At 47.3% G+C, this 27,904-nt stretch overlaps 2 protein-coding genes across 4 annotated transcripts in view; both read left to right on the top strand.

Moving 5' to 3' along the window:
* RALB (RAS like proto-oncogene B) overlaps positions 1 to 7,645 on the top strand; it is a 41,310-nt gene extending 33,665 nt beyond the window's left edge. For all 3 annotated transcript variants that reach the window (XM_072341088.1, XM_072341090.1, XM_072341087.1), the window contains exons 4-5: positions 1,743 to 1,920; positions 3,281 to 7,645. In XM_072341088.1, the coding sequence (XP_072197189.1) occupies positions 1,743 to 1,920; positions 3,281 to 3,400 (298 nt within the window). In that variant the 3' untranslated portion in view covers positions 3,401 to 7,645. The remainder of the gene's footprint in view (positions 1 to 1,742; positions 1,921 to 3,280) is intronic.
* Positions 7,646 to 20,822: 13,177 nt separating this feature from the next.
* Positions 20,823 to 27,641, top strand: INHBB (inhibin subunit beta B). The gene is made up of 2 exons (XM_072342428.1): positions 20,823 to 22,590; positions 24,889 to 27,641. The coding sequence occupies exons 1-2, from the start codon at positions 22,188 to 22,190 to the stop codon at positions 25,662 to 25,664; spliced, it is 1,179 nt and encodes a 392-aa protein (XP_072198529.1). The 5' UTR covers positions 20,823 to 22,187; the 3' UTR covers positions 25,665 to 27,641.
* The last annotated feature ends 263 nt before the right edge of the window (positions 27,642 to 27,904 follow it).

Below are 27,904 nucleotides of genomic sequence, written 5' to 3'. Positions count from 1 at the left end.
CTGTTTTCTGTTCTCAGGATTAGTAATTCTGATGTTAAAATCTGTACCAGACTGAGCACAGAAACTACTTCTGTACTGTAAAAGCAAAGAGTTTTAACCAACTGTCCTGGGCCCGGAGCTTCTGTATTCAGGTTCTTCAGGACAATTGTTTTGGCTTCTTTTGGCTAATGGTTGTTGCTTCAGTGGAGAAGACAATCCAAAGATTCCTTATGAGTTCTGTCTGTTCTTTATCAGTCTGATTTGTTTTCACTTTGCTTTAGTGAAACAAGATTAACAGACAATCAGCACTTAAATTTCTGCTTACCAAGCAAGGTAGACACTTTCTTGCAGGACATTATACCGATGACATTTCCTTCACACTCTAGGACTTTTGTCTGAGTGCTTAATGCATTATACCATTCCAACAGTAACAGGGGGCTGCATAGTTACTTAAGAGCTTGTCATGTGTGACAAAAGTGTGATAGTCACAGGGGACACAATGGGAGCTGTTTTGTTTGGTATGTTCTGCTTGGAGCATTAAAGGAATGAAACAGCTCAAGTGGTGCTGGGCTGGAAGTGAGTGTAAAGACTTCTCATAATAGAAGGTGGTGTGGAGAAGGTCAGTACCAATCAAGCAGGTACAAAACTGGGTACTTAATAGAAGTACCCCCACCTGACTCTTGGCTTGGATGCTTGACTGAAATAAGGCTAAACCCAAGGCTTAAGGCTTTGGGTGAGAAGGCATAGGGGTGTATTTCTTGTTTCTGTTTTTCATTAGACTTCTTTAACTGGGTTAACAGTGTGTTGGTTCAAGATTCCAGCTCATCCAGAGGAATGAAAAAGCAATGCTAACCTTCAGGGTGAACAAAAAGGACATGAATGCCTTGAGATGGAGAATGTTTTTGTTTTGAATTGTTCTGAATTGAATAATAGTGAATTAAATTAAATGGGGTATTTAGTTAAGAGGCCATGTAAGAACTGGTGGTTTGAAAACAAAACAAAAACCCAAACTTTTAGGAAGAAGGGAGAAAAGATAGCCTAAAAATAGCTACATACTGGTACAGCCCTTCCAGAATTGTAGATGGACAGCAGCATGTGTCAGTCTGGCTTCAACCTGATTTATTCCTGTGATAGCACAGGCTTTCAGCCTTGCATGTGGCATCGTGCTCACAGTCTCCTTTCTCAGGTGCTGATAGGCCCTTCTTGAATGAGAAAAGGATAGCAAGGTTAATATTGATCAATTCATTTTTTTTTCCTTTGAAGGCTTTGGGGTACTGTTGAGCTAGTAACTAACAATTGATGTAGCTGTAAAAACTAATCTTTGGTAGCAGCTTCTCCTGTTCTTAACCTACTGCTTCAGCAGTGCCTCGATGCTGCCTGGACCTGTATTGAGACAGGGTGATGAATTGAAATTGAGGGTGGTAACTAAACACAGGGCTGAAATCTGGCAAATGTAGTAGTGGTGCTTTTTGGCATTCAGATGTGAACTTCTGTGAAGTTGTTCTTCTGCTACTTTTCTTCTGGATCCAGGGTTGCAACACTAAGTAGTAAAACAGCCTTCTTGAAAATGTTAGCTTTTACTCAGTGTGAAGCCCACGGTGTTATACTTGGAACCACTTCAACTGTATTTGGCTGTTGGGGGACTGACTTAAGTGGTGTTATGAACACTAGTAGTGTGCAGACTGCTTGATCTATTCATCTTAAGAGTACGGGTTTTGTTAATACCACTAACATGTGCATATTTTTAATACCTGATGCATTAGGGAACAGATCCTGCGTGTGAAGGCTGAAGAAGATAAAATACCCTTACTGGTAGTAGGAAACAAATCTGACTTGGAAGAACGCCGGCAAGTGCCTGTAGAAGAGGCTAGAAATAAGGCAGAAGAGTGGGGTGTGCAGTATGTAGAGACCTCTGCCAAAACTAGAGCAAATGTAGATAAGGTAAGATGAATAACTTGCTTCTACTGCAGTGAAACTGGTACTGTTTGCTTAAAAGCTGAGTGAATTTTTGACTCTTGCTGGAACAAAAGCAAATCCATGTTTGGATTTCCAAAAGCATAGGTTATCAAATGAACTAACTTAGTGGAATGTGTACACTGAAGTAAATACACAGATTGGGCAAGCCTAGAGACCACTACAAGGTAACAGTATTGTTTTAGCTGTTTGTACCTGAACCAGCTTTTCAATAAAGCCTATTAGCTCTAGATGTTGAGCTGTTTCCATCTGTCCTTGCAAAGCTGTGTAATGTGGTTAATGTTAAAAGCTTGACTCTTGCATTTTTGTCAAGATTGTTCTGAATTGACAGAAACTCTTCTTATGGTGTCTGTCCTGTTTTGATTTGCATGTGCTGGTCTAGGACTGTCATTCTTAGTGTTTCTGCCATTTTGACTAAACATTGGTGGGATATTCCTAATGAGAAATTCACCCTACAGCAGAAATCAACAGTCTCAAACCTCCGTTTGATAAGCATTTTATTGAATACCCTTTTACATCCATATTCTTCAGGAGATGTCCCCAGGCTTAGTGTTAGTCCCTCTTAAGGCCTACAGAGATGCAGTTGAGTGAAATGTGCATTTGTTCTCAGGTTACAAATTCTAAGCTGCTTTCTCCTTGGCCAAAGAATGCTTGTAGCTTGATCATAACATGTATGAGGGAAAACAGTTCTTGTTTTATAGTACTGTTTTTTTTTGTTGTTGTTTTTTTTGTTTTTTTTTACTATTAACTCTTTGTAAAGCTGCTATTCCATCTTTTGGTATCTAGCATGGGTAAAGTAATCTAGGATTTTGGGTGAACACATCAGAGTGACTTCTGAGAATCTTCTATACAGCAGGACTTCTTGTGCCTTATACTGCCATTCAGAAAGCAGCAGCTCTTTTAATTATAAAACAGGCAGAATATTATGCAGCAGGGTACGTGCTTGTAACCACTTAGGAAGGACTGAACTAAATACTGGATGCTTGAGTTAATGAGTTATTTGCAGGGAAATGCTTGCTAAGCACAGAGCTGTATTATCTTGAGCTCTGAATGATACTTTTGTGCAAGAGCAATATTCAACAAAAGACTCTTGAAACAGAGCTGCTGAATGACTTAAGTTATGATAGAGTCACGGAACAGTCTTGCCTCTTGCCACTGCTTCAGGTACTGTAATTCTAATGTTGAGTTTATAGCTGGGATGTGTCCAGATTTGGTTCTGCTGCTAGGTACCTTGTTGTGCTGTGTCACTTATGTGCCTAATACAGTAGCCTGTATCTGTTTTCAGGTGGCAGAACTTGTTTAATCTCTTTTTTTTTTTTCCCTCTAGGTATTCTTTGATTTAATGAGAGAAATCAGAGCAAAGAAAATGTCTGAAAACAAAGACAAGAATGGCAAGAAAAGTGGAAAGAACAAGAAAAGCTTTAAAGAAAGATGTTGCTTACTGTGATGCTTGGGAACTGTGTATATCTATCTACAAATGGCATGGATAAGATACCACTAAGGATATAGGGCTGGATTCATGAAAGGAAGTCTGTATTGACTCCCTTATCTCTTGCTTTGCATATCATACCTTGAAAATGTGAAAACAACTTTGAAACCATTTCTGGTATCCAACAAAACCTATGCCTACTTAAACTGAATTGTCTATGTCTTCCCACTGTCTTTCAAAACTAGAAACTATTGAGGTTTCAGAACTACAATCACTATTTGGTTATACGAAGTTCTTTCATATTAACTTCCTGGTTTAATGTCTCAGAATATGTTTCTTGAACCTCTACTGGCCTTAACGAGCACAGCTGTTCAGGTTCAAACATTGCTTTCACTGGTGCCCTTCTTAATGTTGCAAACTGCAGACAAGCTGGATGACAACCTGTCAGTTTGTCTCTGTTTTCTGCTAGTGGTTACTGAGCTGTTAACTGAAATTTGCTGGTCTCCTTCCTACCTTCCACTTAAATAGCAACTGACACTTGAGTCAACCCAAAACAAACTTTCTTCTTTGTTCTGTTTAGTCAATATGGCATTCATGAATCAAGCCTATGGACTCAATTTGGTCTTAATTAGGTAATACAAAAAAGGTATTTAAATATTGGCATTCCCTGATGTTCTGTCTTCTCATCCTTAAATTAGAATTAGGGGGTGAGAAAATGACTAAGCTTTTCATCAGAAGGAATAGTGTTGCCACAGTCTCCTAGAAGTGCAATCCTGGATTTCTTCCATGTATTGTGGCTATTACACTCATTCTGCATTGGTCATTCATCGCCTTCCCGGTACTGGAACAGTGAAAATCAGTGTTCATCAGTTTTGTTTATATTGGAAAATGTGTGATATGTTGGGAAAGTGGGAACATCTGCATCTGTTTCCTGCTGGAATTGAAAGCTGAGTAAGGACGGCTCACATCACAATCATGACTTGGAATAGGTGAGGCGTACACGCTACCTCTCTGATTAATTGGCTAGTGGTTGCAAAAAGTGAATGAAGTGAAGCAGGTGCCATGTCCGTTACTCACTGTTAATTTTATACGTATTGTTTCTGATGCATAGCAACCTAGCACATGGAGATGCACGTTGGTTTTGCTGTCAGTTATGCAATGGTGGTCATGTTTTAATCAACAAAAGCCAGCCTAGAAATGGAAGAGAAGTCAGTACTTAGCAGGTCTTGTCAGCTGACTGAACTGTGATTTCTGATGCAGTTTAAACTAAGTGCAGTTGCCAAAAAATACTTCTGTCGCTGTTGTAGAATGTAACCGTCTCTTCTGTTTGTGGAGTCTCTCAATGAATTATGGATATTTTCTATTTCAAAGGAGTAGACAGACTTGAAGTAGTGACTGTACCTTGCTTTTTAACCAGATGCTTAAAGCACTATTGGTGAAAAGGTGATGCTTTGTGGTTGTTCGATGAAGCGCACTGCAGCACTGAATTAACAAACGCTGTTTCTTGAGGTGAAGGAGTAGCAAATACTGTTCAGTACTTAGTATTGTAATTTGAGGATGAAAAACATTTTTAACATGTACTAGATTGCTGTTGTGCATTCCACCTCCGAACTTTGGGGAGAAAAAGATGTTAGATATCAGAACCTCTGTTGGTCTGAGGTTTTACAGGGATTTATCACACTCATTGTCTTCCGTAACTAGTTTAACTTGTCAGGCAACTCATTGGACTGGGGAAACTGTACTAAATAAAAGGTGCTGTAATCTTCCTTCATGTGAAGTTTAATTCATTTTCTGTTAATGTTCTGTGCACAGGAAGAATGCTTCACAAAGTCTGGAAATAATTCTTTGAATAATATAATCGGTATAATAAAGCCAACTGAATGTAGTTTTTGAGGCAGAGGTTGGGAGCCTGATGGCTTATAGAACTGTATGAACTGTACCACCTGTGTCTGAAGCCTAAACACCCAGTGGGGCACACAAAGCTGTCTAAAGCTTCTAAAAAGGCTTCCTCCTGAACTTAGATTGACTCCATTTTTGTGCTCATGCTGTATCTACAGCACGTGAATGTCCACTTCTAGAGGCGGACCACTCGCTTAGGTTTGGCTTTAGTTGAGACCTAAAGGTTAAGTCCTTAATTAACCTAAAGGATAAACAATGGCTGAGTTCACATTACAAGCTTACCTAGGTCAAGCCCCTCTCAGGCGGATTGTAGAATGTGGCTAACAGAACTGAATAAGCTTTCCTTGCTATAAGAATAGTGAACTCAACAAAGCTTACAATGAGTACCTCAGCTGTTAGCTCAGTGACTTTCATGCGTTGACCTTTGGCCTCTCTAATCATAACATACCTGACAATATTTGGTAGAACAGATGAACTGTTCAGAACAGCCAGTCTCCCACTGGTGTTTTTACTTGGTGTGCTGGTTTCACTCAGATCGCTTTTTCCCAACAGATAAAGCTTCTAGCACTGGGGTGGACTTGCTTGGAAGAAGCTGCTTGGTACTGCATTTCTTCAGTGCTCTATTCTTGTCACCCTTACCAGAAATGTTAGGCCTAGAGGCTAAATCTAGAAGCTCTTAGGCATTCTTTTCTGTACTTCTGAAAAGCTTCACTTTAACTTCAATTTAATAGATACAGCTGAAAACATGGTAAGCAAGGCAGCTACTCTGACTGCTTTGTAACAGTGGGCAACAAGCTTTGACTTGCACCAGGAAGTCAATTAAACTTCCCTTGTACTGTTGCCTCTACCTCATATGGTGGATGTGCCTGGATGCATATTCTTATAAAAGTGCATTGCACCAGTGTGGGTTTCTGAATCACTTCCAAGTGTGTTTCAGTGGACATCAGTATGAAGTGGGTTTACTGGAATGAATGAGAAGTGACACAGAAATGCTTCCCTTGGATTTGGGGATTTTTCTGTGAACAGTATGAAGGTATCTTTTGGCTTCTAATCTAAATGAATACTTACAGCTCAGGTACATGGAACAAGGAGGACTTTGGCAAGGGATGTATAGCTGCATATATGCATAGCTGCCTGCTAGCCTTGCTACCTGGCTGAGACAACCAAAGCCTCTGAAGCTGATGCATTCTAGTAGCCTTTGCATGTGAGGTAGTTAAAGGCTGAGTTTTCACTTCATCAGTGTAATCTGCCCTTGAATCTTCCTAGAAACATGGCTCTAGGCAAGTAACTGGATATTTAAGGCTGGAGGTCATGAAAGACTTGCTTGCCTGAGTGCAAGCGCCCAGCCAAGTGTGTTTCTTGAATAATAGCTTGCCATTAAAGTCAGGGCACTGTTTACTGTGGTGTGTAATCTCTTGTATTTGATGTAGCGGTGCGTGTTGAAGTGTTCTAGTCTTCAGATATGGGTAAGCACGTATGGGACAAGCCCCCTGCATTGGAACAGGGGCAAGTCACTGAAGTGCAACCTCAAAAAAGCAGGTTAAATTTAGGAGTGCAAAAACTGAGTTTTCCTGGCTAGAAGGGCTATCTCTAGATAAGACAGACCATAAAGAACATCCACAGTGACATCATACCATGTGTCATATACAGGCCAGTGCTCCTGCAATTTCTAGGTAAGCCTTTGGCTTGGTGAAGGAAGATGTGCTCACATTTACTGGGTATTTAAGTTCAGCAAGACTTCAATACCTATCCGAAGTTCCTGCTGAAATCTGTCTGGCTAATACTTGAGGTCTAAGGCATAAAGCTGCTGTTTGGAATGTAGCGGGGGAGGAATGCATTGAAGTAAATGCTTTCCAAAGTGTTAATCCCGTGCTTGGGGCTGACAGGTCTATCAATTTTTCTTCAGAAAGATGATCCTGTTTATCAATTCATCTCACTTAAAGCAAAGCTTATGTAGGCAGAAGCTTTCTTTTAATTGCTATAAGCATATGTTGCTATATTCACCTCCTGTTAACTTTATAGGTGGGAGAATGAAGGAAGAACAACAGAACTGATTTTCACTGTGGTCTCCACATTTCATGGGAATGGCAGGTGTTTCTCTTGGGAGGGGAAGGTGTTATCTCTAACACCAAGAGAGAGGTTTAGCAAAGAGGAAGTGATTGCGGTGGCGAGATTTAATAAGAGTGCCTTGAAACCATATACGTTATACTATACATTGCCAACTCTTTTTCTTACGTAGCTTCAAAGCGCTGTCTCTAATATGCACAAACATTTCTAATGTCTATAAAAGAGGACACTTCATTATCATGCTAATACAACTGATTTCTATTACTACTTCTAATAAAAAAGAAAGAAAAATAGGCACCACATTTGTTTGTTATTGATTTTTACAGTATTTATAAGTCTAATTCCTAATTTCTTGAACCAAACAACCACTGACTCTTCGTTTCTGGAACTAACATTTTTTGAATCAAAAAAGGCTGTGGGGAAGGAGGGAAGGAAGAAGTGACTGAAGGCTGTCACATCAGTGTTGGTGAAATAGCTTATGCATGTTTCAGATTGCAACTGCTGCAGTGGTTTGTTCATCTTCATAGCTCCTTTTCTGCAACCTAACTGGATCAGACAGCTTGTGCATCAACTGTGTAAACAGTTTTTCGCCTTCCTTGATCAATCTTGATGAGCAAATAACAAAATAAGCAGTGTTGTGCACAAGAGTTGGTACCTGGTCTCAGTGTGTGAGGCTGTTGTGTTGGTTTGTAATGAACAAACATAAGCAGAGAAGCTGAGATGCCTCACAGGCTGAATGGTCTGGGACTGACTGTGCTGTCATGCTACTTAATGCTGAAGGGGTTTTACAGTAAATCTGCTGATGGGTGCACTTTCTGTTGACACGGCTCTATAAGTTGGAAGTAGAGCATTCCTGTGACTTCTGGATGTGGATTACAGCTGTTTACGTAACCTTGCTAATGTGCTTGTGTAGTGTTTGCCCCGTGTTTTGGGTTGACGTGGTTTTATGTGGCTCTCTTTTCCAGTTAACTATTTTTAACGTGCTTTTCAGCAGAGAAGGGATAGCACAAAGAATCCATAGGAGGTAGGATGCTGCTGCCTTGCTGCACCCTATGCCCAGAGTGAGCCCTGTCAGGTAGGCACTCGAGGTGCTGACAAGGATGTGGCCTTCCACAAGTTAAAGCACTGTGAAACCGATGAGTGACTGCACATATGTAAGAACAAAGGCTGAAGGCAAGTTGCCTGTGCTCTGCCTTAATCAGAACAGTTAACCAGTGTGGTTTCTCCTGTGTGCTAAGCGCTCCACCAGCTCGGGGGTGGCACAGGCACCTCTTCTTGAGAACTGCTGGCTCCATCTTGTGGCTCAGAGTTAGCAGCTCTACCATGGAGGGGGCTGTCCAGCATACTCAGATGATTGTATGCATAGCTGCTATTTATCTGCTACCTTAGCTATATGCAGAAATCCCTGCAAACTAGAATCTTTGCTATTTTCCTCTTGAGCAGTAGGAGGCCTTGCTCTGAGTGAAAACTGTCTTTTTGCATGCAAGTGGGAAGAGCAGCTCTTGCCTAAACATTCTAGTGTGCAACAGAACATCCAGCTTCTCACAAAGATAGCGGCTTTGTGACTTCTATAGCATTAAACTTCTTTGTATTGCAAGTATTAGTGTGTTGCTTGCTGAGTAGTGATTTGTATGCCAGAGAAGAATAGCTGTTGTTCCAGAGGACTGTGCAGTACTTAACAAAACACTTTGTGTCTATGGTCAAGAGAGGATGACATCTTTTTTTTCCCACTCAATATAAAACCTTAATTTGGAGGTGAGATTATCAGGATTAAAAATACTTATTCTCATGTCCCCCAGTTTTCCCTCCCAACTGCAAACTCAGTGTCTGCTGTGGGAATGGGCTGTATGAGGGAAATACCAGCAGCTCCCTTAGCCTTGTATTTCTAAAGGGGCTGGAGGTAAAATGCAGTGGTATGACTGAGACTATGTGCTCTGCAGTTGCCTTCCAGATAAGGTTGATTAATTTTCAGAGTTTACAGCAAGTTCCCTTCAATGCGCTTTGTTATTTGGCTTTGAGGCAGGATCGTGTTTTTGATATAATCAGGGTTTATGGGGTTTGTTTTTAAGGTCTAGTGTTCAGGCTATCGGAGGCTTTATGCATGCTGGCTTCATAGGCCAAATACCCAAATTTAAGGACAAACTTGTATGTACATGCAGCACTGAGAGATGTGGAAAGTAATTCCCTACTGCTTAATAGTGCTGTTTTTTATTTGAAAGGAAAACACATACAACAAACTGAACTTGCTGTTTAGGTGACTGTTTCTCAACCTGTGGTCTCGGAGTGCTCTGTAACATGATTACCTTTCCCACAAAATGATGCCATTACGCTGCTATATATGTAAACAAGGAAAACAACTGTGGACTGGGGGAAGGAGTAATTATCTTAAAAATAACCAAATTCTTGCTTATTAATGAAAACCATCATGGCAACATTGTCTAAGACAGCCTGCGCTTTCACTCCTTAAAGTTTGGCTGCTCGGTTGGAGCAGTGTTGAAGAAAACCTGAGATAAATGATTAAAGTCAGATGCAAACGTGACAAAAGGATCCTTGTCCAGAATGAAAGCATTCTGAAGTCTGAACTGTGCTTCATGCTTGGGAGGTGGAGCTATGCTCAGTTGCTGAACAGATGCCTGCAGGTTGGAATAAGCGGTTTTAAATGAGGCAGTTCTTCTAGCTAGCACCCTAGGCAGGGCTGTGGGTGAGAACCTATTCCATTCCTGGCCCTCGGATTTTCTTTCTTTATAGAGATGCTTATTCTTTGCACATGGGAGTTCATCTTTTAGGGTTTCAAATCTTCCTGGTTCTACTTGAGTTGAGGTAGCTTAACTAGAGATGGGCCCTTCTTTTCTTTTGCTGCTGGTGACTGTGCTCTGACTAGGTGCTGAGCAGTGCCACCAAATAAAGGGTGCTTGTTTCCTAAGCACTGCTGGATGCCCAGTTCCAGCTCTCTGCAGTACAATGGGGAAGAACTGCCCACAGAAGGATTGTTAGTGCTGGGGGAGCTGAACACCTCAGATCTCGCTAATCAGATCTGCATCCTACCTGAGGAGCAGTAGCAGAGCAGGTGATCTGCCTATTTGTGTGGCCACGTTACAGCTTTCTTATGTGATACCTTGAGTAAATCCAAGTGAGTGATGATGGTAGTGCAGCAAACACTTGTGGAGAAGAGGGCAGTACCGTGCCTGGTGGAGCTGTTTTGCTTTTGTAGTTTCCCCCTCTCCTGAGCAGCACGGATTGGGGAGGGCAGGCAGAGCTTCTGTGTGGGAATGAAGGCCACACTTGCAGCTTTGCCTCAGGAGCTTGAAAACGGTAAGTCGGGCCTCCAAAACTACACTCGGTTGAAAAATAATGAGATGCTTTAGAAAATGAACTTGGAGTTCTCTTTCATGGTCTTTTGTTTCCAAGCCTTTTGAGTGCACTTGCTTCATGTCTGCAAGCTTGCTTTCTGCAAGCAGCGATGGTAGAAGTATTTTTTTTTCCTCCAATGCAAACAAAGATGTTCTTATGCTTGCTGATTCCAGCACCTGGGGCATAAATCTTCCAAATATTGTGGCATTTGGAGAGGACTGGAGGCAGGACGCACAACGTTTAACTTTAAGCCCTGTTTCCGCTGGGTCATCATCCTCAGCACTTGGGAGCTGAAGGCTTGCAAAAGGTGAAGCATAAGGACCCCCTGTTGGTGGTCCCAGTGCCTGCCTTGGCAGCATGCCAGGAGCCCAAGGGATGCACTTAATTTTCTTTATTCATTAGCATATTTTTAATCAAACGCATCAAACCACAATGTTTCCACATGTCTCTCCCATGGCAGATGAACAAAAATAGGTCAGTGCTCAAATACACCTTTTTCTAATGCGCCGCAGTTCTGCTGTTCCCAAATCTTCTGCAGCTGTGGTTGGAGGACAGCGGATGATGTGCCCACTGCACCTTGGGGGAGCTGGTGGTGAGTAGGAATTTACATCCCTGCTGAAGGAGGAGGATTATGATATGTGTCCGTGACACCTCTTTCCAGCCTCTCTCTAGTCAGAGAGCAGGGAGAGATGCATCTGAATCCTCTCCAACTTAGCTTCAACTTCACAGCATTTGTTTAATGTTAATTTTCAGAGAACAGTCAAGCAGGTGCAATGTCCAGGGCTGAGTTCCCTGGCCCTAATGAAGCTTCAGGACTGCTTACACCTAGCTTAATAACAGGCTTTTTACATTCTTGTCACCTGTAACCTACCTTCATTTACCTCATGCTGCCAACCCCATCCCTAGCCAGGCAAGGAAAATGTTGCAGCGTTGAGATCATGTTCACACTTGCAGCTGAGACGTGTCTTGCCTTGTTTCTTATCTCTGAATTGTTCATAACAAGAGCTAAGTAAAAAATTACTCTTCATGTTTTTTACATGAGCTTTCAAAGTTGGTTACACTGTTCTGGGTGGGGTGAATATTGCATCAACACCAAGTTAAAACTTATCTTTTGTTCTTTTTTGGAAGGAAAAAGGGAAATAGGCTCCAGAGGGAATAGTTTTCAGCGTGAGACACAAATCCTGTGGAGCGCAAGGTATTAAATAGGCTGGGAGCATTTGAAAAGTGGGTCTGTTATGAAGGGATGTGTGTTTTACTTTCTGTTCTAACTCTTCTTAGGAAGTCTGACTAGGACTTTGTGTTAAACACATCTGTGAGAACCTATCCTGAACTTAGATCTCTGATGGAGTTGTCCTTGTTGTGCACCAGGTTGACTTGTTCTTCATGCTGCCTCTGTGGGCTGCATGAGGTTTATATGAAGGGACATGGTTTAGTGTACTGGTGGCAGGTGGGTGGCTTCCAACCTTGTGAGAAGCTGAAGCATGTAACTTGCAGTTGGTCAGCAGGCCCCTGCTATGTGATTTGTTTTGTGTTGGTTTTTTTTTAATCCAGGGTTGGCTGTGAGGATTGAAAACTCTGAGCAGTGGCTTTTTCCCCAGAGGTTGATGCACTGTTGTAAGGAACATTCTTCAGTTTCTAGGGCAGTTCTGAGCTGTGTCAGGTGCCTGAGAGGTCTGAACTGGAGGCCTGCAGGAGGAGGTGACAGCTTTGCTCTGGGACTATGGCTGGTGTAGAAACCTTTCCTACCCTCTCAAAGAGCAGGAAGGATAAGAACCTGCTTATTCCTTCCTTGTTCTATGCTGGTTCATAACTGCCGTGTCACTGCAAGCAAATAGTCTGCTTCTACCCATTGATTCTTCAATTCAGCTGTTCTACTTTTACTGCAAGAATGATCTCCTAAGCTATCAATCACTTCTTTACTATTGATCCTTAATGCATAGTTGTAAGGTTGGATTTAGAGCATACATTCATCTGTATATTTCAATAGCTACTGTAAAACGGAACAAATTCAGCCCTGTAACTTATCTAGGTAATGGGTGAGACCAACTTGGCTACAGTAACAATCCTGCTGATTGCTGCCCTGTTGGAGGTGGGGAAGACCACCACCTACCAACCTGTAGTCCTTGCACTGGTGATTCCTGGTCTGCTGTAATGCCTACTCAAAGCAGTCTGCATGTTGTGTTGTATAGTGGTTTGGGCTCTGGGGCAGCTCTACCTGCTCTTGTTTTGGGGGCTGCTAGCATGACAACTGCTGTGATGGTTTGGTGTGAGGGAAGACACCATCTTGCAGTGTTAAGGAGGTGAACTTAATGGGTGTGGGAGCCTGTTGGGTACTGCAATGCTTATTAACAGCCACCACAGATATTAAACCTTCACCTTCTGTGGTGGAGCTGTCTGTGCCATGCACCCCCTCAAAATGGCAGCCATGGTACCCACTGAAGCAGCCTTGCTGCTGGAGCAAGCGCTGAGTTGAGCATCCCTTGGGCATCACAATTTCAGCTCCTGGCTTTCCTCCAGGAACAGAGCGTGGATCCATTCTTGTCAAAGAAAAGCAAGGAGGTTGGCAACACTGTTCTGTTCTGTGTACATTATGCTTCTTGTTCAAGAGGCAAGGGCCGAGCACAGGGGATTTCACATGTTTCATTCCCTGCTCCTGTGGGAGTCAGGTACATCTCTCCCAGCAGTGTGCTCACCAGGGAGTGGCCTGCTTCCCTTCCTCTGAAGATGAGGTACTGGCAGATGTTTTGTCTGGTGGGGTGGAAAACCTGAGGCCTGGCCTTGTGCCTCTCAGAGCAGCCTGCCTGGAGCACTGCTGGCGGCGTTGCATGCTCTTGGTGCCTGCACTGACACAGCAGGGGGTTCTGAGCACCCTGCCCTCATGGCCTGCTCCTTCCTGGACTCCTGTCAGGCAGAGAGAAGGGACTGAACTTCCTCCTCCATGAACTGTTGGACTCCTGACTAAATGAAGGGATGATCAAAAATATCCTGCTGCTGTACTTTCCGCCCACCTTGAGCTCTTTTAGGAAAAAAAAAAAAAGGAAGAAAAAATCATATTTACTGCTGTGTTTTTGGACACCTGATCTGGAAGGTGGGCAGGCTGAAAGCACCTGCTGTGTTGAGTCCGTCAGGGAAACGAGTCAGAGCTGCTCATTCAGTCATGACAAGATGCTTAAAGCCTGCAAGCATCCATCCTGGGCTTCTGAGACTCAGAGGCTGCAGGTCTGCTGCTGAAGCATGGGACAGGCACCTCAGCATCCCAGGTGCTTGATGTTCCTTCATCTTTTGCTGAAACATCCCTGATTTTGACCTATAAATTCAATTAACTGATACCGAATACCTCCTCCCGTTTTAGAGCACAGACTTTATAGGTGTTGAATGTGGGCGAAGCACTTCTGTTTTCTCTTCTGTTTTCCTGACCTGTGTGCACGATGTGGTTTGTACTGGGAGTGTCAGGGAGTGGACATTCAACAAACACTTCCCTGAAGTGCAAACAGTGTGCAGCCGCCTCATTTCTTGTGACATTTGTCCAAGTCATGCAGCAGTCTCGGGTCCACTTAATTTGTTACCATCCAGGGGATGTGTTCATGCTGGTGCTATTGAATAAAACAGTGCTTGCCATGATGGTTGCATGCCGCTGGCATCTTCTGCATCCAGTTTGTGGTAGAGGAAGCGCTTTGATTCAGGAACACCTCAGAAGTGAAGGAGAGCCCTTAGAAATGAGGCTGGAACTGTCCTACCTCCTCTTTTCTTTTTATGCCTGTTTAAGGAGACCTCTTTTCTCCTAAGTATGTTTGCCAAAACAAGTGACCAGCAGGCAAAAGCTGTGGCTGTGCAGGGTACTACCCAGTGTTAGCACCTCTTATTGGGTATGTACAGACCCCTGAACTCTGTCCCATGACTGCTTTCCCATTTCCCCCCCAGAAGACTGCAGCAAATGAGGTCTTCTTAGAGCAGTCCAGCTGTGTGATAGCAGCTGCTGCCTTATGCTCTTCCACAGGGGAGTGGGGCCTGTTCTGGCCTGCAGCAGTGACCGGTGAGCTGTATGCCTTGCAATTGCTGTCTCAGTGCCCTCTGCTGCTCCTGGAGCTGTGGGCCTGCAGGTGAGGGTCCTGAAGGACACGCGGCAGCCAAATGCATCTCTGTTGAGGGGGAATTATGTGACTCAGAGCTAGTACCACTTGTCTCTAGTGAAGAGGAGTAGTAAAGAATGAACTAATTGGGTCTATGTCAGGATGCTGTGGTACCCTCAGTGAGACCCAGCCTAGGAAATGAAGCTCGCACCTTTCACAGTCCCCACTGTAGTAGGCAGTGGTTTCAAGGGATCTTTCATGACCAGCAGTGGGGTGAGGAGCTGTTATGTACAACATCCAAACCTGAGTGCATCTGGCTCTGGTGGGGGATTGGTTTGTTTTTTTGTTTAATATTCCATTTTCAGCTGGAAATTACTGATGTGACCAAAGTCCGATTTCCTTCAGCAGTTTTTCCCTTCCTCCCCCCCCCACCTTTTCGCACTCCCCGAGGTCTGACCATCTGGAAATCCTCCTCCACCTCTTCATCATGTGTGAATTTCCACCTAGGGCTGAAAGTGTCACTGTACTAAAGTGTGATGCATTAACACATTGAGGCAGAAAGCAGAGGGGAGTTGGGGATTATAACACTTCATGACCCACTCTGCAGTCGCTCTATGATTTAATCATCTTTATCAGCTTGTATCCTTTCCTTTGCATCCCTGTATCCTTTATTAAAATATTCCCATAATTAAAACAAACAAAAAACCAACACGCAAACAAACTGTGGTACCTTGTCAGCCTGCAATTGGCTGAGAGGAGACCTGTCTCAAGGTGAACATGCCTTGTTCTCCAGAGCAAGCTGGAGAGCCTGGGCCGCTCTTTTGGAGGGAAGGTACTGAGTGATCTCCATATCCTTTTACAGATTGCAGACTTGGGCCTCTCTCCTGCTAACCCTCATGCACGTGATCTGAGCAATTGTAGTTCATATACATGACATTATATATATATATGTATGTATTTAAATAGCAGTAATAATGCCACCCTGCACAGGAGAGAAACCAAGCCCTGCAAAATATGTATGGGGTTGGTTTATTCTTTCTGCACAGCAGAATGCAAAGTTGTCTAGTTTGGAAGTCAGTTAGTTGCCTAGCTTTCTCCCGACTAAATATTGAGGCTTATTATGCTTCAAATAAATAAATATATATATATTTCTTTTGTGGCTTGGTTGCTGTAATCATCTTGGTTGTAATAATGTTACTAGCCTCAGGGCTATATTTATTAAGATTTTAATTTAAAATCTTTCTGTCCTTCAGCATTTAAACAGAGGAAAACCCCACCTGGAGTAGCCAAAAAAAAAAAAAAAGAAGAGGCTCATCCTTTTCTTTTCCATGCATTCCCCTCCCCTAGGCCCTCTCTCTCATCTTTTAAGCAGAGAAAACACTAAAACAAGACACCTTCCTGTTGCTTCTTTGCACCCCCCCAGTGTCTCAGTATCTGTCTCTTGCAGGCCCAGCTTCTGCTTAATGCGAGCTGCATGCGTTTGTTCTTGCAGTCTTCAGAGCGGTGCTCTGTCATCTCTGTCATCTTACCCTTGTATAGTGTATTCTGTAGCCATATTTCAACATACTGTGATTTATTCTTAATAACGTTGCATTCAGGACCAAAACCACAGCAATAAACGTTGCTCAGAAATGGCTGTGGAGAAGTGTATTGCTGAGGAGATAGGGCTGAGGGAGGCAGCAGAACAAAACCTGTTTGTGAATGGCGGGGTTGGAAAGCTCCCATGTTCTTACAGCATCCTTGAGGATCATCTCAGTGGTCTGAGAGCGACAGCCTGAGCCACAGTGTTTGATTTTGAGGCGTTCTGGAAGAATCACAGAAGCTGTAGGTTGGCAAAGACCTTCAGAATGATTGAGTCCAACCATCAGCCTGACCTCCCTCCTGAGCCCCATCCCTAAGCCAGGCCACTCAGCACCATGAAAGGGCAAATGCTGCAGGGTCATAGACTTGTGAAGGTTGGCACCTGCAAAGTGTGAAGGAACTTTTGCTTCTGAGCTCTATTTACAATTGCTGTGAAGCCTCTCCATCCCATCCCATCCCTCTTCCCTGCTTTTCTCAGGACAGCTGATGTTAGCACTGCTCTTTCCTCACATCCCTCATCTGCTCCATGTACCACAGCTGGGTGCATGGATGAAATATGCCTTTGAACTGCATTGCCTCGGTGTGCAGTGCTCACATTATGAGAAGTTTTAACTGTTTTGTTTACCACTTAAATGCAGATCTTATTTTCACCGTCTTTGCTCCTTTGCAAGGCTTCTGGTGTGAACTTAAACATGAAAATCGTGTTCTTTAACGATATGTTAAAAGTGCTTATATGTTAAAAGCGCTCACCACAAAGCAGACACTTCTTTGTTGGGCAACCAGTATGGCTTTTTCATCTCGTCTGTTGTGTCCTCACCCGCCCCAACCTATTTAGGTCAATACAAGCAACTTCAGAGGAAGTCACTGCTTGGCTATAAGAGTACGGCCCAGGACAAAGCCCATGAGGAAAACAGGAGTGCTCTTGGGCCATCCTATGGCTGTGGATACACTCTGAATGCCGTAGGTTGTATCCACCTGATGGTGTTTGGTCCTTTGGACAGTGAAGCCATCCTTTTGCTGAAAGGAGCTGCCCTGTGCTTTGGGACACACTGCACTCTGTGTCTTGGGGCAGCAGTGTGGATCCAAACCTTCTTGAGGGGTGGAGAAGAGGCCAGGACGCTGCCCTGTGGCACCACAGGTAATGGGGCCAGGCAGTGGGATGGGATGTAGCTATTGGGTCCCCCTGGAGTCCTGCCCTCCCTCTGGCCTCCATGCCCCCTTCTTGCCTGACACCTGGGCTGGCCTGCATTGGGTGCTCTTCCAGACATGTTTGTTCTTAAAGGAGAACTTAAAGGAGATCTTCTGCTGTTTTTTTTTCTCACAAGTCAGGTCTGACTTTACCAGTTCGGTAAAGATCCTGATCCTTCCAGAATGGCACTTACCTACTTGACTTCTACTAGGACCTTTCCTTCTACAAATCTAAGGTGCTTCTGAAACATCTGGTGTTTTTCTGCAGTTGTTTTAAAACATTTGGTGATTGGGGTTAAACCCAGCTGGTGACTGGTCACTACTGGTGCTCTCCAGGGGTGTAGATGTGGCACCAAGGGACACAGTGGGCATAGTGACGGTGGGCTGATGGTCGGACTGGGTGATCTTAGTGGTCCTTTCCAACCTTAATGATTCCCTGATTCATTTATGGGTACTGAGGAATCACTTTCTTATGAAGCAAAAGACGGGCATGAATAGAAATCTCAGAGCGCTGCCCTTACGGCCCTGTAACCACATCTCTCTGCAGTTAAAGCATGATGACAGCAGCCACCCTGCACAGAGCTCTTCCACATGTGGGGCAGCAGTGCGTGTTCCAAGGTCTACCTTTGGAACTCCTGCAGGATAGCAGTGCTGTTCTGAAGTGCCATTTCAAACAGATTGTGCTTCACTATGCGCAACCTCCCCCGTGTAGATGCAGCTATAAGAGCAGGAAAAAAGTGCTTTTGCCAGTATTGCCTATGTTATTTGGGGAAATGCTTGCAGAAAAAGATGCCTGTGGTAGTAGAACTTGTGTCTGCTGCTATCAAAGGGGAAGTGTTCATAGTGCAAACCAGGCCTCTTATATATGAAGCTTTAGGCAGTTCAGCCATCGGTAAAGAAAATCCTTCCTCAGAGGGATTAGGAAGGTTACCTAACAGATATTGCTGCTGGTTTAAGAGCACAAAAGGTGCTGGAGCAAACATAGTGGGGGTCAGCACCTTGGCCATGCTAATTGTTACAGCCCCACCAATGGCATTGTGAAGACACAGCCCAGGGGGAGCTGCCCTGAGCCATGGCCACATCCTCTGCTTCAGAGCATCCTTCTGGGCCGGGGGTCACAGAGCTGCCCCCAGATCAGCATTTGCACTGTCTGCCCTGGGAAGACAGCAAAGGGCTGTGGGGAGAATTGGAGCAGTACGGTGCATTGGAGCACATTGCTTTGCACAGGATGAGACACGGCATACATCCCCATCTCATTACACCAGAAGCTTTAATGAGCATCAGACTTCAGCCAGGAGACTTGGACATCTCTGCAGGAAGCACCCTCAGTGCTGCACCTCCAACAGCAGCATCCTGGCTGCCCACCCAGCACATATCCTAGCCCTTGCATTCCTTGTTTCCCCTCCATTTAATGTATGGAGATGCATGACCCTGAGTCAGATGGTGAGCAGCCGGTTAGAGAGGTGTGTGTGAACACAGAGCCTCACGCAGATGAGCTCAGAGCAAACAGAGGATGGGGGGAGGTGGGGGGTGCAAAGCTACCACCTCCATGCTGCTCCTTCAGCTGCGATGTGCCAGCAACAGGTCTGTGCCCAGGGGAGAGAACTGAGAGCTGAGGAGGGCTGAAAAGGAGCAGAGCCACTACAGCTCCATCACTGAGCTGTGATCTCTGAGCGAAGTGCAGAACCTGATGCCTTCATTGCTTTGGGAGGGAGCCTCGGAGCAAGCCCTGGATGCACTGTCAATAAGGAAAGGTTAATCAGTGCATTCATTTGTTGGCAGCTGCTGGAGAAGATGCATCTTCCCAAAGTCTCAGTAAGCAAAATGCCCACAGTTTGCTGAAAGAGGAGGAAAAAAAGGCAAAGCAGCAGGCAGCAGGGATGGACCAAAATGGCCATGTTTACCCTCAGCTTTGGTGTGACAGTGACCTCTATGCACCACTCACTGCTGCTCTGCTCTTGTTTTCTTGTTAGCTCTTTGCTGTCAAATTAATTACTGTGAAGCACTAAGCCTGCCGCCTTCACGTGCTCTTATTAGCTTACAGGATGTCCGAGTGATTGGATTTTTAGCATTATTTCTTTTTTTACATTCCGGGTTTTCCATTCACAACCTGTTAGCAGGAGGCACGAAAAGCAGGCACTAATTCTGAGCCCCTTACCGCGATGTAGGTGCGTTACACTGCCCTGACATTAATCGCTGTGATCAGAGTGGGACTGCGACGCGATGGTGCGCTACAGCACTGTTTGTGTCTTTACAGAGCCAGAGAAAAGATCGGCGGAGGTATGGGGATAGCACTTCTGTCTTTAGCTGATCCCTCACTGACCCTCTTTATGACCCGGGTGGCTTCTATTAGTGACAGCTGACAGCAGCCCGTGCAGCGCGCACACACACACACACACACACACACACACACACACGGCCCAAGTTTTATTTTCCTTCTAAAAACAGCGGCGGCTCCTTGAAAACGCGCTGCTGCCCTTTGTACAGACAGCGCTGGGCACCGCGGCGGGGACGATGACTCCGCACTGCCCCCCATCTCCCCCTCCCCGCCTCCGCCCGCCCCGCTGCCCCCCGCCCCGCCGCTTCCCGGCGCGGCCCCGCGGGGGCGCCCTCGGCCCGGCCATGCCCGCGGCGGTGCGGGACCGCGCGGCCCCGGGGTGCGCCCGCAGCTCGGCGGGGCGGAGGCTGCGTGCACCTGGCCGGCTCACCCCGGCCGCTGGGAGCCCGCCCGCCCTCGGGCTTGGCTGCGAGGCTGCCGGATTGGAACCGGAGCCTTACCTCGCCCTCGAGGCTTATCCGCAAAGAGGTACCCGTTCGCAGGGCTCGGGGTCCCGTTATGTCCCCCTCCCCGCACCTCGCTGCCCCGCGGCAAAGCGAGCCCCCGCCCCGCCGCACCAAACACACTCGCACACCCGCCCCGTCGCAAAACCAACCCGACGGTAACTTTCTAATGCCTTCTCCTTTCAAGTGCTTAAAAGGCAAAGGAACAGCCCAGGGAGGGGGGGAAGCACCCAGCTCCCGGCCGGGGTCGACCCGTGCGGCGCGGTGCGGTGCGGTGGGTGTGTGCGGGAACCGGGAGGGACTGGGGGGAGTTAAAGGAACAGCGCAGTTAATAGCTCCGCATAAGGAAGTTACTGTAATAGCCCGGGGGGCAAAAGACTTAACTTAATCTCCCAAATAGTGAGGAACCCACGGCGGCTCTGTTATAGGTTGGAGTTCCCACGTGGTTTTAACTCCTGTATAAAAGTTTCAGTAGAAAGTGCCACAATGTCGTGATTTTGCAGGGTGGGGGGGAAATTAGCAGGAGGAGACGCGCGGCCGGTAAGCGAGGAGCGAGCCGCTTCCCCGAGCCCTTCCATTGCGGAGCCGCGAGGGAACATCAGACGCGTTAAAAAAAAAAGCCCCAACCAAACCAAAACAAAACGCGGCGTTGGAGCCGGCGCACGGCGAGCGGAGATCAAACAGACGCGGAGAGAGAGAGAGAAGGAGGGAGAGAGGGAGAGACAGATTAACTGGAGCAGCAGCGGCGGCAACAACAACAACAACAACAACAAAAAATCATACTTATAATAATAATAATAATAATAATAAAAACCCAAACCACCAACAAAGGAGATATTGTTTAAAAAGAGCGAGCGAGGCAGCGAGCCGCAGCGCCGGGCTGACCGAGTGGATCCGCGCAGCACTCCCGGGACCGCCGGCACCGCGCTGAGTCCCCGCGGAGCGGCCGCGCAGCGCTGCGGAACCGCGCGGGGACCGCCGCCGCCGCATCCTCCGGAGCCTCCGAGCGGATCTCCCGATCCCGCCGTCGCGGGGAGACGCCTCGGCACCGTGGAGCCGTCGGCCGCGCACCCGCCGCCCGCGGCCCCCGCCCCGGCGGTGCTCCGCGTCAACTTTGGCGGCGCGTCGGGAAGCGGCGGGCGCTGAAGGAAGGAGCGAGCGGAGCGCGGCGGAGCGGCACAGAGACCCGCACCCACGGCCTGTGGATTGTTGTCTTGCGGGGGCGGAGTGGGCGGGGGGGTACAAGTGGCATCTCTCCCCCCCACCCCCCCTCCTCCTTCCAGGCTATAAATTGGATTGTATATAAATCTGCTTCGGTTATCTCCCTGACCCCCCTCAATGACGCCGGACTAAAGAGCTCTCTCCGCGGCCCGCCCGGACCCTGCCGAAGCGAGCGATGGACCACGAGCGGCGGCGCCCGGGGATGCCCCTCTGAAGCGCCGCGGGGCCCCGGGGCAGCGCGGCGCCGCCTCCCCCCTGCTCCCCGGCTCCCCTCGCACCTCCGGCCCCGCTCCCCCTCCCTCCTTCCCCGGGCTGCGCGGCCACCCCCTCACCTGCTGCCGTCCCCCTCCCCCGCGGAGCCGGGCGCTCGGTGCGCTCAGCCCCGCCGCCCCCCCCTCCCCCCCTTTCTCTCCCTCCCTCCCCAACTTCGGTTGCCTGCGCGGGCGGCCTCCCCCCTCCGCCTCCCCGGCGGCACACGCCGCTTCCCCGGGCCCCCCTCCCTCCCTCCCCGCGCGGAGCGGTTGCGGCCCCCGGCTTGGCTGCCGCCGCCCCCTCCGCGCCGCGGAGCGCTCGGAGCGGCGCTGCCTGCAGACGGGCTCCCTGCGGCGCTCCGGGCCGGCCCCAGCTCGGCCCCCCGCTCCTCCGCCATGGACGGGGCGGCTCGCCGGGGGGTGCTGGCCGCGCTGCTGGCCTGCGGGCTGCTGCTGCTGGGAGCCGCCGCCACCCCGACCCCGCCGGCTCCCGCCGGGGGCTCCCCGCAGGACACATGCACCTCCTGCGGCTTCCGGCGGCCCGAGGAGCCGGGCAAGGTGGACGGGGATTTCCTGGAGGCGGTGAAGAGGCACATCCTGAGCCGGCTGCAGATGCGGGACCGGCCGAACATCACGCACGCCGTGCCCAAGGCGGCCATGGTCACGGCGCTGCGCAAGCTGCACGCCGGCAAGGTGCGGGAGGACGGCCGCGTCGAGATCCCCAGCCTGGACGGGCAGGCGAGCGCCGGGCCTCCGGCCCACGACCCCGTCTCCGAGATCATCAGCTTCGCCGAGACAGGTGGGCGCCGCCCGGCCCCGAGCCGCTGCCCTCTGCCCTGCCTGCCCCGAGTCCCGCAGCCCGCTGCCTGTCCCCTGCCTGTCCCCTGCCTCCTCCTGCTGCCCGTCCCTTGCCCGCTGTGGGCCCTTGGCTGCTGGGCTCATCAGCCCGTCCTTAGCCTCTCCTCCTTCCGCCCCGGCCCCCAGCCCCTCGCTGTCCCGCGCCCCTGTGCCCGGCTGTGCCCCGTCAGCCCCCTTGCCGTGTCCCCCCTGCGGGTTTCCGTGCAGCGCTCCTTCCAGCCGCTCGCCTCTGTTCCCTGCATCCCTCCGTCCCTCCTCCGCCTGTCCCACTCCGTTCCTTGCATCCCTCACCGCAGCTGATGCCCTTCTAATTCCTGTGCTCCGCAGCGTGCATCTCTCTGTCGAGGTCTGCTTGCCCTCCCTGTCCATTCGTTCCCCACGCATTTAGCCTTCATTCGCGGCGTTGGCCTTGTCTGCCTCCTGTCGCTGCTGTTTGTCTCCCCTCTGTCCATCTGTCCCTGTACTGATTGTGCCATCCATCCCCACCGTCCCGGCCGCCTCAATCCCGCGCAGCCCCTGCGGTTGCATGGCACTGAGTCCCTTTGCGGAGCTTCCCAGCAGTTCACCCGGGCGGCCGCTGTGCCGGTGAACTTTGCACATCTGCAGCACTCTGTGCACTGCTGCCTGCTGTCTATCTGCCCATCTCTCCTTGCCCTCATCGCTCTTTCACTCGGCTCATTTCTCTGCCTCTCTATCACCCTGTGGCATCTATAGATCATTTGTCCACAAAATAAATCTCTTTCTAGCCTGGATGCTGCCTACTCATCTTCTTTATCTACCCTCCCACTTAGCAAATCATATACATTTACAGTATCTATGGGATCTGTTGCATTATACATATGCTTGTTATATTCACATACAAAATTGATGGGCGCACACAATCTCGTGTAACACAAGCGATGGGGATCGGTACAGCAATGCCTCTCTGTTCTTTTTCTGTCGCTGTCACCACAGTTCATGAAGAAGTTGTGTATTTATTAGTGTGCAGAAGGTGTTTTCACAGCATACAGCATTGGCGTTATTTGTTGGTGGGCTGTTGGTGGGAGGTGTGGGGTGGGCTTCTTCCACTTGCTTTTCAATGAACACTTTGAATATCGCTTCGATGTAAGACGTACGGAAATGCAGTGACAATTCCTTGTCCCTCAAATATTGCGGGGTGAGGAATGGGCCCTGCAGGCGCATTAGGAGGGAAGGCATCTAAGGGTAACAAATGGAGACACTGACTGTGCAAAAAATCATTGACAAAAACTGCAGGGATTTGTAGGAAAACAGAAGGAAGAGAAATCTTCGCTTGGCTGTGTGCAGAAAGAAGTCAAGCAGATAAGGACAGATGAGAAAATGCCTCTCCGTCAGTCATTTAAATAGCAACTGCGAGGCTGTGATTCGAGCACCAGCATTACTGTCCCCGCTGCAAAGGCACATTCATCACCTACGCCCGATTTGGTTGGAACTTAACAGTGCAGAACGGCAGCGGGGACACCGGTGTTGCTGCAGCAATGCATGCAGCAGCGCCTGTGTTTACAAATAAGGGGTTATGTCAGACATTTGGTGACATTTGGTTTCCTGGGATAATGTCACTGCTGTAATTCTGATGTTATCGAGGAGAGCAGTCGGCACAGGGAGAGCGACTGCTTCGTTTGGTCGCCTCTATGCAAGTTATCGCTGCGAGGGGAAAGGCAGAGGTTGGGATGGTGAATGGCAGATATTGTACCAGGCTAGGAGGGCTTCGCTTCATCTGTAGGACACGTAGGGACGTTACTGAAATGTTTTTCCCCCTATCTCATGGATCCTCTCTGCTAAATGGCTCTGAGAGTATGTGAAAATCGAAACAAAATCCCTGGTTTGGCATTGACGTTTCAGTGGTTGCTGAAAGGACTCGCTGTGGGAATCTGCCGAGAGCTGAAAGTTAAAACTATTCTTAAACCTGCGAGATAGGGCAGTGCGAGTGCTGGTCCTTTCAAGGTGCTGTTGTGGTGTCTGTGCAGCTCTCCGACTGCAAAAAACCCAGTGTTGTTGGGAGAGCTGCGGCCGACGGCTGCATCCAACCCATTCGGCTGCAGCCCGGCAGTTTGTTTCGATTGCGGATCGGGGCTCTCAGATTCAGTGCATGCCTTCTGGCTGATGCAGCCCCATCGCCCTTTCGGTCAGCTGTCTTCCGGCGTTGCCGCTGAACCCAGAAGCGCACAAAAGATACGTTTTCTTTTTGACTTAATCTTGCTGATCTCTCCTTATCTTGCAGACGATCTGGCCTCATCTAGAGTCCGCCTCTATTTCTTCATCTCGAATGAAGGGAACCAGAACTTGTTTGTCGTTCAAGCCAGCCTGTGGCTTTACTTGAAGCTGCTTCCATATGTCTTAGAGAAAGGCAGCAGGCGAAAAGTAAGAGTCAAAGTCTATTTCCAAGACCCGGACACTAGCAACAAGTGGAATGTGGTTGAAAAGAAAGTCGATCTCAAAAGAAGTGGTTGGCACACTTTTCCCATGACAGAGGCGATCCAGGCTCTGTTTGAGAGAGGAGAAAGGAGACTGAACTTGGATGTTCAATGTGAGGGCTGTGAAGAGTATTCAGTGCTGCCAATTTATGTGGACCCCGGGGAGGAATCCCACCGGCCTTTTTTAGTGGTGCAAGCCCGCCTCGCTGATAACAAACACAGGATCCGGAAAAGAGGCCTGGAGTGCGATGGCAGGACCAATCTATGTTGCAGGCAACAGTTTTACATTGACTTTAGACTCATTGGGTGGAATGACTGGATCATAGCACCATCAGGTTACTATGGGAATTACTGTGAAGGGAGCTGCCCGGCCTACTTGGCTGGCGTCCCGGGGTCGGCTTCCTCCTTTCACACCGCCGTCGTGAATCAGTACCGAATGCGGGGGCTGAACCCGGGCACCGTGAACTCCTGTTGCATTCCAACCAAACTTAGCACAATGTCAATGCTGTACTTTGATGATGAATACAACATTGTGAAAAGGGACGTTCCCAATATGATTGTGGAAGAATGTGGTTGTGCTTGATTTGAGGTGTGTTTTTTTGGGGGGGAGAGAAAGAGAGAGAACATTCCCGTACGAGATGGTGTTGGAGGAAGTTTCACTGTGTATCCAGGCATCAGTGTTGAAAAGTCACTGTGGAAAAGTTTGATGAAAAAAAAAAGAAAAAAAAAAAAAAAGTCATTTCACTTTGGTGTCAGGACAGTGGCAGTTTGTGGATCTTGGACACTTATATATCCTACCACTTATAAGTTAATGCTATGAGATATCTTAAAGACACACACACACACACATACACGCACACACACCGTGCGCACACACAACCACGCGCTCGTGCACACACAGACACACAACACAGACACGAGGCAGCTTGGGAAAGGGACATGAGCACGGGAAGGCAGTGACCAGTGACGATGTACCTACATGCCTGCCAGTACGAGTGGACGGCTGCGCAGCTGTATCCCCACCTGCCAGCAAAGCCAGACCGAAATGAGCTCCCTTTGCTCAGGCAAAAGCACAGACTGCGAGAGCACAACGTATTCTTGCACGCAGGTGTCGAAATGACCAAACTTAGAGAGAAAAGAAAAAGAAAAAAAAAGAAAAAAAAAAGAAAAAAAAAAAAGAAAAAAAATGTCGACTGTCACCTCTTAGGTCTAGTGGGAAGCTGCAGGACACCTGCCTTTGTAGGTGATCACTTCCTCTTAATTTAAAGTTATCTAAATATAAGCATCACAGAAACCCGTATCTTCCTACAGCACTTCCAGTAAGCACTTCCACTTCGGTAACATCTGAGAGAGAGAGAAGACAGACACGTACGCAGCTGCTGTTTCTGACATCGGACTGTTGTGGGGTCTGATGCTGTAACTGACCGCTAGCAACCTGCGGATGGCTGTACCTGTTTGTGTCTTGGAGAAGAGGATCTGACACCGTATCTGGACTGTGTTGACCGTGAGCATCTCTCACTGTACCGGGAGCAAAGAGTCAGAGCTGCAATCTCTGTTCTTTGGCGGGGGACTCGGCGAGGAGCTGTCGTGTGTGGAGCGAGCAAACAAGCGGCCGCTACCACGGCTAAACCAATGAACCCTGCAGAGGAGTGACTGCGGTGGAGATGGTGGAGACGTTCTGAAAAATGCAGTGCATTTAGCAACAGGCGAGGAACATTTTAAGAAGTCTTGGAAAGGAGGAGAGAGGAGAGTGCTTTCAATTTCCTTACCGGGAGGTGTCAAGAATGGCCATAAAGATCAGAAAATAATGATACAGCATAGCACTTGCAAACTGCTTGAATGCACGTATAATAGCACTTGCAAATTTCAATGCCTTGAAAAGTGGTACTTGATAGTGCACTTATCTTTGCTCACTATCTAGGTAAACAGGTGCCGCATGAGCTATGCAATTTAAAGTGTTGACCCATACTAGACAAAACTGGACTTATGATATGACTTTTTTATATTTTTTTATACTTGAAATTAAATCTTTTGCTTCTTTTTTAAAGCGAATGATTGCTTTTAATGTTTGCACTGATTTAGTTGCATGATTAGTCAAAAAACTGCCATTTGAAAAAAAAAATGTTATTTTTATAGCAGCAAAAAATGAATACAGTTAAATGTATTATACATAAATTTTGGAACCAAAGAGGCCAACATATTAGTTATAATTTTTATGAGATGGCAAAGCCATCATATATCATGTAGTCATGCTGAGCAATCCCTCACGAGGCCTACCAATTGTTTCAGGGTACAAAATGGATTCTGTTTGTTCTATTCAGTGTCTTTTCTATACCATACGCACATGGAACGTAGAGTGAAAAAGAAGAAAGAAATGACTATTGTAGAATACATTACAAGATGTGCATCCTTTAAATCCAATTTTTATGTTTATTTAATAAAGTTCCTTTTAGGTTCTGTTCCATAATAATTTAAACCAAACAATTTTCACTTAGATTTGCTGTTGAAGTATTTTACATTTGTGTACAGTTTAAATAAATAAAAAAGATGGAAAACTGGATATGCTTTTTTTTATATATATATATATTATTGTTTAATTTTGGTGCAACATCTGGAGAAACACAGTTGCTTTTGGGGCTGAGTGCAGGCGGTGAACTGTCACATCAGGATGTGCACGTATTAGGCACTGCAGAAAGCTGTGTCTGAGAGCTCAGCTGCCGTCCTGAAGTGCCATGCTCTCACTTCATGGCCATCTGTACCTGCAAGCATCCACTCCTTGCTGCATGCACCGACGCGGGTCCGTGGGGTGCGGGCAGGGCCGCG

Source organism: Excalfactoria chinensis, chromosome 7 (genome assembly GCF_039878825.1).
Source record: "Excalfactoria chinensis isolate bCotChi1 chromosome 7, bCotChi1.hap2, whole genome shotgun sequence".
Classification (NCBI taxonomy): Eukaryota; Metazoa; Chordata; class Aves; order Galliformes; family Phasianidae; genus Excalfactoria; species Excalfactoria chinensis.
This window is presented reverse-complemented; position numbering and strand designations above follow the sequence as displayed.